Source organism: Anarrhichthys ocellatus, unplaced genomic scaffold (genome assembly GCF_004355925.1).
Source record: "Anarrhichthys ocellatus isolate YVR2014 unplaced genomic scaffold, GSC_Weel_1.0 scaffold5, whole genome shotgun sequence".
Taxonomy (NCBI): Eukaryota; Metazoa; Chordata; class Actinopteri; order Perciformes; family Anarhichadidae; genus Anarrhichthys; species Anarrhichthys ocellatus.
This window is the reverse complement of record NW_022280035.1, coordinates 12,319,828-12,333,618: the sequence shown is the minus strand read 5'-3', so window position 1 is coordinate 12,333,618 and position 13,791 is coordinate 12,319,828. Positions and strand designations below refer to the sequence as shown.

The 13,791-nt window shown below is 41.5% G+C and overlaps 1 protein-coding gene across 2 annotated transcripts in view; it reads left to right on the top strand.

Annotated features, from left to right (window-relative positions):
- The window catches only part of ahcyl1 (adenosylhomocysteinase-like 1), a 14,401-nt gene extending 706 nt beyond the window's left edge, over window positions 1-13,695 (top strand). Inside the window, exons 1-17 of one of the 2 annotated variants that reach the window (XM_031844690.1) lie at window positions 3,135-3,329; window positions 5,957-6,071; window positions 6,570-6,713; window positions 7,286-7,386; window positions 7,496-7,598; window positions 7,998-8,092; window positions 8,232-8,338; window positions 9,402-9,518; window positions 9,628-9,691; window positions 9,823-9,911; window positions 10,087-10,157; window positions 10,433-10,527; window positions 11,185-11,283; window positions 11,671-11,739; window positions 11,887-11,965; window positions 12,171-12,291; window positions 12,401-13,695. In XM_031844690.1, the coding sequence (XP_031700550.1) occupies window positions 3,297-3,329; window positions 5,957-6,071; window positions 6,570-6,713; window positions 7,286-7,386; window positions 7,496-7,598; window positions 7,998-8,092; window positions 8,232-8,338; window positions 9,402-9,518; window positions 9,628-9,691; window positions 9,823-9,911; window positions 10,087-10,157; window positions 10,433-10,527; window positions 11,185-11,283; window positions 11,671-11,739; window positions 11,887-11,965; window positions 12,171-12,291; window positions 12,401-12,407 (1,509 nt within the window). In that variant the 5' untranslated portion in view covers window positions 3,135-3,296 and the 3' untranslated portion in view covers window positions 12,408-13,695. Of the gene's footprint in view, window positions 1-3,134; window positions 3,330-5,956; window positions 6,072-6,569; window positions 6,714-7,285; window positions 7,387-7,495; window positions 7,599-7,997; window positions 8,093-8,231; window positions 8,339-9,401; window positions 9,519-9,627; window positions 9,692-9,822; window positions 9,912-10,086; window positions 10,158-10,432; window positions 10,528-11,184; window positions 11,284-11,670; window positions 11,740-11,886; window positions 11,966-12,170; window positions 12,292-12,400 lie in introns of those variants that run through there. The other variant, XM_031844689.1, reaches the window with a different exon arrangement.
- The last annotated feature ends 96 nt before the right edge of the window (window positions 13,696-13,791 follow it).

Here is a 13,791-nt window from a genome sequence, read left to right as displayed (position 1 = left end):
GTGTGTGTGTGTGTGTGTGTGTGTGTGTGAGTGTGGGCACTACGATTATTAGTAATATTAACAGCATGACAGAAATGTATTAGCAGCACAAGGCCCTGTGAGAAAATGCCTTGCATGTCTTGGCTGCTACAGAGCGGCACAGAACAATCATCAGAATTAAAGAGTCCCCTGAGAGGGCTGCTCATTACAGATGCACCACCCTGTGTCACAGCTGGCTACAGGCAGCAGATTAACAGGAAACATCTCAATTGAGGAGCATTTTTCTGTCCCTCAAGGTGACCGTTAACTGGTGACACCTGTCCTTCTTACTCACACACTTTGTTTGTGTTTGACACAACTGATGCGATATTATGCCATGTGTCGATATCCACAATTTGAATTAATTATAACAAAATGTATTGTTTACTGTCACTACAATCTTGATACCAGCCTCACAATGTCAGTATCAGTTGGGTTCTACGTGACGCATTATATAATTACACGGTGCTTGTGACTGACAACTGCTATTCTGGGACCTCATGCTAAACTTCATGTACATTTTAAATATCACATGCTGTGAGCACTGTGTGCTTTATGTTGATCCCCATTCCTTTGCCTCATTACACACTTTGGGATGTTTGTGACGTCTTTGTGCTCCTGCATGTGCGTATAAATCAGTCACAAGCATTGCAGAGTTATGAAATGTGGTAAAGATAAATCTTAGCAGTCACAATGACATGTAGCCAGCACAGGAAATCTGCAGTGGCAGAGGAAGTCCACTAATAACAAGCAGACAGTCCTATTTAAATAAAATGCTGACTAACAAACAATGGGGCCTGCAAACTAGCTTTTCTCCTGTATGCTGTACTGCTTGTCCTGTTTAACAATAGTTATCTGGTATGGTCCCTGTTTAATAGACTAACCAACATATTAACACAGCCTTAAAAATCCTGTTACATTTAAGTGAAATAGTATCAACAAAAACTAAATGTGAGCTTCACCAAACTGTTTTTTATGAGTGGGGTAATATTCCTATAATGTAATCTAAGAGTTACAAGTCAGTAGTGTTCATTCCAAAAGATACATCTTGTGTTGCTGCATTTGTGATTTGATTGCTTCAAAGTTGAAGTAGGCCGATGTCCAATAGCACAAAATAATCTGCGTAATAAAAATATCGATATTCCCAACAGCGGGGTTTACAGACTTCAGAATATTAGCTCAGACCCCCCGTCTGACGAGGCAATAATCCGTGGACCGCGAGTCGCCTCAGGGAGCCAGATTGAAAACATATTGGATGGTAGGAATGTGCACTCCGCTTATGAAAACAAAGCAGTGTGTTATGAATAAATGTGAGAGCCTGGTGTCAAACGGAGCCACCTGTTTGCATGGAAACAATGAATATATAACACAAATACCGAAAATGATTGGGAAAAAAAATAAAACTAATTAAAATCCTGGAAAATATACATGAAAAAGAAGCGTTGGATGTCTGATGAAGTTAGGAGGCCTTGTCACATAATCTGCTGAGAGGGGCCACGAACGAAAACAGTCACTGCTACATAATGAAATGAGTGTGTGTGTGTGTGTTTGTGTGTGTGTGTGGGTGAGTCAAAGAACACCACTACTCTGCCTCCTCTCTCTCTCTCTCTCTCTCAGTCCATCCAGCAGTTACACAATACGCCCCCCTGGGAGCTGGACTTACTCACGGTGAATCTGTTCATGCATCATCATCATTGGTATCTGATCTCTGTGGGCTGTTTTACATAGATACAAAAAAAAGAAAAAGATTGTACCTCATTTTCGCCATCTCATCTTGTTAGTCTGCCAACATTATGGCAGGGTTTTGTGAAGGTCGAATAAAGATGTTCTTTTCCCCTGGCAGCTTTAAATAAAGGTGTGTAAATGTACAGTAAGTTATGTGGCTTCCATCTAGTTATATGACAACAGTTTCTTTCTAGTGTTTATTGAAACTCAGCCTGCCTCAGTCCATACAGCCATAGTACTGTGTGACACATATTAGCAGTGAGGGAAAAGTCACCATGAGATGAGAAATATAACACATCCATACTGACTTGTTTCATCGTTTCCCGGCCATGTTTGCCTTTTGGATCCCTCTAGTTCAACTACAGTATTTCTTATCAGCGTTCTTTTCTTTTCTTCTCATTTTACATTTTTAGGAACAACATGATATTGGTATTGTAGGTGGTAGGGCTGCATTTCCTAGGGTCTGTTCGTGACATATGGCTGTAGGTTATCTGTTGAAGATTTAGATGTATGGTAATAAGTATAAGTTATGGTTTCTGCTCAAGGTCACACAGTTCTGATGGAAGGATTAGCATTGTGTGTGTTTTTTCTTTTCACAACACTGTGTAATCCGTCATGCATGCGCAGATAACAGGCGCCTTCGCAGAACAAATGAAGAGCTGCATCTGTCTGAGGAACTTCACACCACTGCTTTACTGTCTGTACACCGTTTGTCCTCAGTTAAATCTTAGATAAATACTGCAGGCCTCCACACTGTAGTCAGTATACAAAGATGTGTGTGGATTAGACTGCATGTCTTCTCTGTTAGATGGCGCTGTAGAGCACTAGTGGTGTCTGGCTAAGTAGTTAATGTCACCTTATGCCAGCCAGGCCCATATTGAACCCTTTACACTGCCGACTGACAGTCAGACCACAGCTTAAGTCTGTGACCTGGCCTGCTATCTAAAAGAGAATGGCTATTTTTAGCCGTAGGATGGGACTGGATGGGCCGCTTATTGATGCAGCTGAAGGCTAATGGAAACAGGGTTTAATTCCTCCCGTCAATCCCCTTTGATTTAGCAGCCCAAAACAGGAGTACAGCCTGAAAGTAAAAGCGGCAGCAGATGTGTTGTTTTGTGTTCCTGTTTCTTGTTTTTGTCCGTGGACAAATCTGAATCTTCCGACATTTGCTCTCTCAGCACTTAAAAAGCGTAAATCATCAAGTGCAACATACTGACTTTAGCAGCTGGTTGTTAAGGGCAGAACCAGAGAGAGAGAGAGAGAGAGAGAGAGAGAGAGAGAGAGAGAGAGAGAGAGAGAGAGAGAGTGGGAATCAGCCTCCCCATTCTCTCTAGGTCTCTCTCTCTCTCTCTCTCTCTCTCTCTCTCTCTCTCTCTCTCTCTCTCTCTCTCTCTCCAGGTTGGCCATTAGAACTCAGGATAATAGGTGGGAACCTCCCTCCGGCTCTGCCTGGGAGTGTTCTGGGATAATAGCATCAGGGACACCTAGTCCCATCACACAGAGGACACAGGCACAGCAAAGCAGGCTAGAAAACTGGAGAGTGACCGGCAGCCATGGCACACAAACATGGGCACGGGAGAGAAAGGGTGAGTCGCTACTAATGCATCACCGGGAACTCATCCAGCACACTTATTCTTAAAGATATACTGCATATCACCTCACACAGATGTGCCACATTTACTTGTGTCATGCCATCATTTTTCTTCTTTTTTGCAGTTATGTAAAATGATTATTTGATCTTATGCATCGATGCAGACCACACAGAAGTGTTTCTCTTTTAATTGCAACCTGCAAGAAGTACAACCTTCTCCTCAAAAGGCCGAGGTTATTCCTAGAGCTCACCTCCAGGATGGTTTACTGTGTAAGAGTACCAAAAACAGAATGCTGTCTTGGGTAACACTTCATCATTAATCAGATTAACCTCTTGCTTTCCCTAATGCTTTAACCACAGAAGGAGTCTCTGATTTGGATGTCCATGAATGGGGGGGGGGGTAAAAACGATACGGATTTTTAAGAGTCCGTGCAAAAACTGATGCAAGGCAAATATAAAATAACTATTTTACAAGTGTATGAGAGAGAGCACACCGTCAACTGTAAAAACAGAGACGTGCAGAGATCTCAGTTCAAACTGTCTCACAAGCTTCTTGAGTTTCGTTGTACTGACACAGTAGACGTTGAAGGTATCATCGCTCAGAGAAAACGGGGGCTGTGAGATATAAACACTCAGTAAATAAAGTCACTACTGTTTTAGCCATTAATGCTACAGTTACTTTCATTTTGAAGAAGTGGTGTGGTGTGTAAAGCTATTTTCCTTAGAGATCACAAATGACGTTGGTGCATATGAACCCTATGAACTCATGAACATATGAAATGTGATCCGCTTCTGGCTTCCACTCACGGTTGTGTGCTGACTACCAGGTAGCTGAGTCATGCATGCGAGCTGTGATCTTCCACTCCTCTCAGTGTTCAGTTTGACAGAGCAAATCATTTCTTTACATTTAGCAAGTGTCATTACTCTTTCATGTCATAGTCACTAACACTAAGCTTCAGCTATAGGTCACGGTTGTGATGGTCACAGTGCACATCCTACTCAAATGTTACCTAACTCACTGTTGATGGTCCGGCATTCATCCTCTGTGTGTTGTGTCAACTCTGCTGGCCTGCACGTTAAGTTTGAAGTCCAAACACATTCTATAGACATTTAAAATACGAGAACACGGAAATGGCACGACATTGACAGAATGAACGATGATTGAAAGGATTTATCACTGAGGAGAACAAAGCTGTAAAGAAATGTAAATATAGCACAGACAGTTGACTATGACCTCTAACCTCTAATACAACAAGAAGGCCTTTGAATGGGTTTCAGGGTCTTTGACCCTCCATCCATTAAAGCACATGTAAACCATCAATATAGAAACATAAATATTATGACGACAACAACAAGACATTATCACTCAAAAGCTATGACGAGGAAAAACAGAAAGAAAGTCAAGAAAAGAATGCGTGAATGTGCACGTTAAAAGTCCACCCCTCTTCATTTCATGACATTACACAATGTTGGGACATTAAACAGTGTTGTGACATTATACAGTGTTGTGACATTATACGATGTTGTCAGGCTTTTAGCAACGTCAAGGTAACATTGGTGAAACGTTTTATTCATGCGAGATAAAGTTGCTCCACTTGCAGTAGTGGATCTGTTGCCGGCAGCAGTCAAAAAAGAATTGCATCCGTGTTTACCAGATGTGACATTAAGATTGGATCAAAAGTCAAATCTAAAACTAAAGGACATTTATGAGGTTCAGACCTGAAACCCACCTGCAGACTTCCTGTTTAAGTAAAATGCTGAGCACGTCATCTACCTACAGTATGTCTTACAGGTGTAAGCAAAGTAGAAGCTACAGCCCACCTGGGCTTCTACGTGTGTTCAGGATTGTTTCTGACTTCTCTACATTTGTAATTATTGTCAGGATCAATGTAGTTGGGTTACTATGTATATAGTTCTGTTGGACTGTCCTACGTCGTGACCCCGTTTACTAAAGGGCCTGAGGGTCTCCCCACTGTTTCTAATGTTGACAACCGACTGTTGTCGTCTGCTCGTGCAGCCCGACTGCTACAGTTTCAGGGTGTTACAACCCAAATTCACAGAGGCACCGGCTCTTATTGAACAGCTGAATGATAAGACTTTTTGAAATTGCATCAACGTCTGTGGGTTGGTAGAGTAACCCCAGAGACCGGACAGTAGAGACTTTAAGTCAAGAAACTAGCCGCGTGCTGATCCACTCTATGTGTTTCCAGGTCTTTGATCTCGGGCCCTTTGAAGGGTCGGGTTGACACGATGAACCACACCAACAACGGAAGCCTGTGTTTTTGAACAAAGCTTAAATCACAGAGCAGGAGGGCAGCATCTAAAAACAGGCAACAGCTCCCTTCTTCCCGATCCACCTGTGATTTACTGTAACAGACTCAGTATTACCTTTCAAATCAGCAAAAATGAGTCCAAATATAAACTAGTGTGAACAAATAACCTACAGCATATAACTGAGTGTGTTCAGGTGTGATGATGATGGTACTTTGTTTTGCTCCTCGCTCTTCCTTGCTTCCATTATTTTATTTTTGACACTTAATCAGGGTACACAGACAGAATGAAAGTCCTAACATTTGCCTTTTATGTTTACGTCGTGCACCATTTTGTTCTGTTTCTCTCCAGATCCAGTTTGCGAACACTGAGGACAAACAGGAGTTCAGCAAGTACCCCACCAAAGCTGGTCGCCGCTCCCTCTCTCGGTCCATCTCGCAGTCCTCCACAGACAGCTACAGCTCAGGTGCTGCAGGCCTGAAAGTTTCATTTCTTTTTCCGCCTCCATGAGACGTTAAATCACCCGCTGTATCTTTACAGACCGACGGTGATTGTAAACGATTGTTGTTGATATTGAAGATTATTGCAAATGTTGACAGTTATAGTTTGTGTTGTACATTTGATCGAACTGATTATATGTGTCTATTTTTAAGTCCTTATCTCATCTTTTGGAATGAAGTATGTACACCCATACACAGATGCTGCCTAAGAGCACGTATACACAAATAGTCTGATAAAGTCTCAGTCACAGTTAGGAGATCTGTATCAATATTGCCTTTTATATTATGTGTTTATGTTTGAAATATTGCTATTGCTCATTACCATATATGTACATATTTATATACACACATACACAGGAAATGCACGTAAAACCTCCACCCTAAACACAATGGATTTTAAGTATAATTGTCTCTTTTGTATGATTTTCCACAATAAGTGACCTTTGGTGTTCTCCGTCTCACAGCTGCGTCTTACACCGACAGCTCCGATGATGAAACCTCCCCCCGGGACAAAACCCAGGTCAACACCCACGGCAGCAGTGACTTCTGTGTGAAGAACATCAAGCAGGCCGAATTTGGCCGCCGTGAAATAGAAATTGCAGAGCAAGGTATATCTGTTCCCATCTTTACACTTTTATCTGAGAATCTCCGTCGTGTTTCTTATGGAGTCCCTTTCACTCACGTACATGCCTTATCAATCTCAAAAGTTGGTTTCACCGTTTTTGTTGCGTTTTTTTTTGACACAGTCGGATTAGAGACTCGCTATCATTACCACGTATACAAGGCAGTGTCAATACTATTCTTGAAACATGATCGGCACTCTTTCTCTCAGTTCTATTCATCACTTCTTACTTATTTTCTTCTCTTACCTCTTCCCCCGTCTCTTCTGTTTTGTTTTTTGTATACAAGTCTGTCTCTCTGGTTGCTTACGTTGCCCGTGTGAGTGATGTGTAGGCGTGCCTGCTGCACGGGTGCTCTTCAGGCTTAAAGCCAGGGTGGCAACAGCTGTTGATGACATTATTGTTTAATCAGTCTCCCATTTTCTAGCCATTTACTGCACTTCCACATCATATTTTTGTTTTCAGAATTTCCCATCATTCTTCTCTCTCCCCAAAAAACAATCCTGACCTTTACGTCCTCTCAGCTTCCACTAACTTATGCTCAAACTGTTCCTCCCCAGACATGTCAGCCCTGATTTCCTTGAGGAAGAGAGCCCAGGGGGAGAAGCCATTGGCTGGTGCGAAGATAGTCGGCTGTACCCATATCACTGCTCAGACCGCAGTACGTCCTCTCGTTGTGTTCGCTGCAGATCACTGGGATCGTTCTGTTCTACTCTCCTTTGTCTCTGCTACCGGTTCATGTAGCTGTGTATGTTGTCGTTCCCTCTTAGGTCCTGATCGAGACCCTGGTAGCCCTCGGGGCCCAGTGTCGCTGGACTGCCTGCAACATCTACTCCACTCAGAATGAAGTGGCTGCAGCTCTCGCTGAAACAGGTAAGAGTCTCTCTTATTTACGTCTGAAAATCTCATCAGAGAGTCAGCTCATCAATGACAAGAAGAACACATCACCATCATCAATTATTATTGAGTAGAGCCATGGTTTGTAGATGAACAAATAAAACATATATACTTCTGACTACTAAAAAATTATTACTAACATGATGGCTATGGCGAGGTCTACACATTAACTACAATGTGTGTCTGCAATGCTTTAAAAAATGTTGTTGTGTTTACTTTTGATTTTGTGTTCTTGTGATATAGTAAATTATGGATCCTTGCTTGTGCGTTCCTTGGGTAATAGCCCCCCGATGGACCTGTTGCTCATGCAGCTGGCCCCCTCTCCTCTGCGGTGTCTCTCTTTGCTATTAGGTGTGTCTGTTTTGTTTCCTGCAGGGGTACCTGTGTTTGCATGGAAGGGCGAGTCAGAGGACGACTTCTGGTGGTGCATCGATCGCTGCGTCAACACGGAGGGCTGGCAGGCTAATATGGTACCAACCTGACAATCCCATGATGAATTCAGCACTAATCTTAGACTGTTATCTGGTCTTTCTCTGGGTTCTACCGTGCTATCATAGACTGCGTGGTGGTTATCATTCATGCCGTTAACCCTGCTGTGTTTTTGCTTAGATCTTGGATGATGGTGGAGACTTAACCCACTGGGTGTACAAGAAGTATCCCAGTGTCTTTAAGAAGGTCCGGGGCATCGTGGAGGAGAGTGTGACTGGAGTGCACAGGTGGGATGGGGCTCTGATCTGATGAGTTTTGAGGGTTTTAAAGGAAGGAAGGAAATATGTTTGTACGTTCTGTGTCTGATCGGTCAGGGACTCTATTTGATGAGTAAAGTGTGGAAGGTGGCCAAAGCTATAATTGTCAGAATAATAGAATTGATCTTTTAGCCACCAATAAGTTGTGGCACAGCTTATGACAGCTCGTAGTGGACTATAACTCATAGAGACTGTGGCAATATCTTTTGAGTTATCAGTATTGATCAAACCCCAGGAGTTATTTTGTGGTCATTTAGTGTCCCGTTAACACTGAAATAAAAACTCAACTGAAGAAGGTAGACAACACAATGTAAACACATCCTAAATAAGGATGTGATATGTAGAGTGACTGTTTACCATTGCAAACAAAGGTGCATCATGTTAGTTTCATGCCATTTAGTAGTATTTGTCCAACCTCTTTCATAACGTATATATATCCAGATTACTGTCAGATAGTTTGACCATGTGACTGCTGTCCCTCTTCTGTCGATGCAGTTTGTGTTTTCAACACCGTTACATTCGCTATTCAATACCAATCTAGCCTTGTTGGAGTTCTGATTATTGTTATATTATTGTATATATATATATATATATATATATATATATATATATATATATATTATTGTATATATTGGCTACTTTTATAGCTAATAAAAACCTAATAAGTTTGTAAATGATTAAAGTTGAAGCTGCTTCTTTTCCACAAGGTCTTTACACTATTTTGTTCTTTATATGGAGCTGAGCAGGAAGCTTCCTGTTGAATGACGCATACCGTGTCAGCACAAACAGTATCAAAAGCAGTTATATAAGTCATAGTAGTGGTATAAATACATACTGACACTGTAGATTGAGAAGGTCACTGGCCTGATTGGACTTCAGCCTATTTGAGAAACACGACAGAGCTGGACTGCAGCTGTGCACGTACGACTATCAATGGAATCAATTAGCCAGAAGCCCCGGAGAGCGTACCGTCACACCGAGTGCGCGCGCGTGTTGTGTGTGCCTGAACATGTTTCCTCGTGCGCCCTCTCAGATTGTACCAGTTGTCTAAGGCTGGCAAGCTGTGTGTCCCTGCCATGAATGTGAACGACTCCGTCACCAAGCAGAAATTTGACAACCTTTACTGCTGCCGTGAATCTATCCTGGATGGGTGAGGAGAATGAAATCATCCGGAAAGCTAGCCATCATTTGCAAACTCTTGTTTTCTCAGTTTCAGTCGTGCATATGGATAAAAGTGTGTGTCATCTTGTCTCTGCCAGTTTGAAGAGGACCACGGATATAATGTTTGGAGGCAAACAAGTGGTTGTTTGTGGTTATGGAGAGGTGAATCATTCTTTGATTTAAAAAAAATCCCACTTTTGATGGAACGACTGAATTTTCACTGGTGCAGCAGACCTTTCAACATGGATTGTAGATATCTGTTCTCAACGATTGCCCTGTCCTGTGGTGCGTAGGTGGGGAAAGGCTGCTGCACTGCTCTAAAGGCCCTTGGAGCCATTGTGTGCATCACAGAGATCGACCCCATCTGTGCCCTGCAGGCGTGGTGAGTCACTAACATTAGCACGGCTCCATGTTGTGCTCCACTTTCTCTCTATGTTGTGCATCAGATTAGCTGTGATTCCAAAAAGACAATTTGTTCCCATCATGTGTTTTGAGTTGTGTTCACTGTGTTTGTGCTGCTTAAACTAATGATAATATCTCGATGTGTATCCACACAGCATGGACGGCTTCCGAGTGGTCAAGCTGAGTGAGGTCATCCGGCAGATGGACGTGGTGATAACTTGCACTGGTACTGTGCCCCATGCAGGGACATCCATTACTTCTGCTTTGAAAATCACAGTGTTTCCAGCAAAACTAAAGTGTGCCCCATTTAAATATCCCAGTTTAGGTCTCTGGGTCACAAACAGACTTTACGTCTGAATACTAAAATGCTTTTTGTGTCTGTAATCACAATCACTATTTAGATGTATCTGCTTAATCCACTTTCATAACAGAAACTGGTGCAATCACGACTCACTCTCACGAGCGCTCTCACATTGACTCTGTTTACAAATCACATTCTAGGTAACAAGAATGTCGTCACTAGAGAACAGCTTGACCGAATGAAGAACGGCTGCATCGTCTGCAACATGGGACACTCCAACACTGAGATTGATGTGGTAATGTGTCTTTTTAATTCTATGAGTGTTTTGTAAAGATGCAAAGCAGCACAATTAAAATACGCTGCACAACTTCTCTCCAGTACACTCTGTTTGATTCTCCTTACCGAGCGCTTTTGGCTTTCTTGCTTTCATCAGGGTGGCGTCTGAGGCTGTTTCTGGCTTCCTCCACAGTATTGATCAGTCATGTGATCTATAGATAAATTATCGTCATCTTTTGCCAAATACCATATTCACTCTTATGTTAAAATATCTTCCATCTCTTAATAGTTTGTCATGTCAGTCTGTGGCTGATCTTAACACATTTAACTCTTATGTACATCTCAAAACAAATCCTGTTCTTTGAGACCAAATATAATCTATTAGACTTGAAAAAACGGCATCATGTCTAGTTCCTGTGTCCTGTTCCTAAATGCCAGATTAGGAGATCCAGAATGAGAAACTTCTCTAAATCTTCGCCCGTCTTTGACAAACATACCTTTTTAATCTTTGTTTTACTTCTATGTTCCGCTCTGCTTTGTTTGAATTCTTGAACATGATAACAAATAGATGACACCCTTTGTGTTGCATTCAGTTCTCTGACCTATGTTCTTCTACCTGTGTTATATTTCTATGTGTCGTACAGTTGTAAGACTGACCTGTCTTTTGTGTGCTCAGGCGAGTCTGCGCAGCCCTGAGCTGACCTGGGAGAGGGTGCGCTCTCAGGTTGACCACATCATCTGGCCCGATGGAAAGAGGGTTGTTCTGCTTGCAGAGGTAACGTCCCTCTACAGTGCTGTATCTGTACCAAACCGGTGTCTCTTAAAATCTTAAGATTAGTTTTGTCACACCTCTTTTAAACCCACACTCTTGTCCTATAAACTAACAGAAACATTTATATTGTGAGATATGTTGGTGTTTAAATATTGATATGCAGAATCTCTTGATAACGTCGTCTAGCATGCAGTTTATAATCCTGATCATTTTAACCGAGAGTAACATTTAATTATAAAGAGGCCTGCTGGCGTCTCACTGTAAGTCAGCCAACAGCTCCTGTGTGCTCTGTGTTCATACAGCAGCTGCATACTCGTATCCCTTATTGTGACACTTTTTTTGAGTCAACTTCTCCGGTGCAGTTCATGTGCGTACTTTGTTATTTCTCAGGGCCGCCTCTTAAACCTGAGCTGCTCCACAGTGCCTACGTTTGTGTTGTCCATCACTGCTACAACTCAGGTTAGTAGTTTGGCCCCTCTCTGTGGCGCCCTTCACTGACACTGTAGGGGGTCTCACCACATCACCCTGCTGTTCTGTAGTGACGTGTAGTTTCCTGAAACTCATTGTGAGTCTTAACAACCACTGTGTGCTCTGTGTTGTCTGTAGGCCCTGGCCCTGATTGAGTTGTTCAATGCTCCAGAGGGGCGTTACAAACAGGATGTGTATCTCCTGCCCAAGAAGATGGGTAAGAAAGAACTCTGCTTTGTTTTATATTTATAGATTTAGAATAAAAATGATGATATAACGTCAGTTTAAAAAGCTTTGTTGCTCATTATTGCCATCTTGTGACTTGACCTAAAAATGACACGTTCCAGTGAGCCAACAATGACGTACACAAAAACAAATATCTTTCCAGACAGTTTAGATTCCGATCTGTCTCTTTCCTCCAGATGAGTATGTGGCCAGTCTGCACCTACCAAACTTTGATGCCCACCTGACAGAGCTCTCTGACGAGCAGGCCAAGTACATGGGTCTCAACAAGAACGGCCCCTTCAAACCCAATTATTACAGGTGGATTTCTTCATGTACCGTATATCTTTCTCTGCCGTTGTCTTGCATCTCATACGTTTTTATGATGTGTTCACGTGTGCGCAATAACACTCGTGTGTTTCCTTCACAGGTATTAATGACGGTGTCTGATGATGTGATCCTCAACACACAGTTGTCCTGGGATAAACAGAGATATCTATTTTATTTTGTAAATTGCTACAAAATGGAGGAATTATTTTAAGTATGCTGAATGTAAGTTATTAAACTTCGGACATAGTGTTAAATATGAAGAATAAGATGAGTAGGAAACATACAATGTACGTATAACCAACTAACATTTTACATGTCTTGTCACGTGTTTAAAAGAAAAGCCTGCTTGCATGCTTTCATGTGTATGTGCTTATTTAGTTGCTATTGCTTCTGTTGCTAGATCACAAAGTTGTTGATTTGTTTGTTTACCCTATTTATGCACAGTGCCAAATGATGGCTGTAAGAATGGAACAGATACCATGTATGTTTCGTCTGTCGATGACATTAAGATCTTATTAGTACATTCCTCAAGCCAGGGTTTGGGCTGAGCCACAACAAACTCCATATTACAAAGTCCATTGTTTTAGAAATGTTTGTGTTACATTCGTTAAAATAACCTCATTGAATGGTGTCTGCATACATGTCCTAAAAGGTGTCATCCAGTCACACTTTTTTATTACAAGTACAGTGATTCAATTTATATCACTTGTTTATTATAAAAATGTAATAGTCTGAAAGGCTGAGTGCATTTTGAACTCCTGACTCTTGGTGTTGGCATTCAACACTAAAATGATCTTAAACACCCAAAGCTTCACCTGAATAAGTTCAAACCAAAAGGATGTTTTTTGTGCTAACAGATGAAGATGTTCTGTTATGTTAAAGATAACAAGCTGTATGCATTCCTTAAAAAGGTGGAGGCGTAAAAGATTTTCAAACTACTATCATTTTCTGTATTTAATACCAAGTTTCCATTCGCTCACTGACATTCCAGCAGAGATCCGTTTCTCTGACATGCAGCGAGGTCAGTTATAAAGTGTTCTGACTGGATAATACCGTTAACGGCATGGTATGAACGTGCCTTTTAAATAATTTACAACTTGTAATAAATATCAGTACTGACCTTAATTAAATGAACATTCCTCTTTTGTAAAACCACATCTATTAGTGGTGCGTTTAATGTCTTCCTTCCACTGCTTCTGGTATTAAAAATATCTCTGATGTGTTGAGAAACAATATTAGACTTTTATGTTTGCCATATGATTGTCACGGTCTTAATTTGATCCAATAGGGTCACCTAAAGTAAAATGTAATGTCATTAAACTGCATAAGTGTACACAATGTATGTAAAATAATGCATTAAATCAGCAATAAAACAACTTCTTTTAACAGAGAAAAGTAACTTAAAACCTGTCAAATTTTTTTTAAACCAAGACAACTGAACAGAAAGGCCTCTTTAGATCAGTGGTTGGGTAGTTACAGTGCATGTTTCCA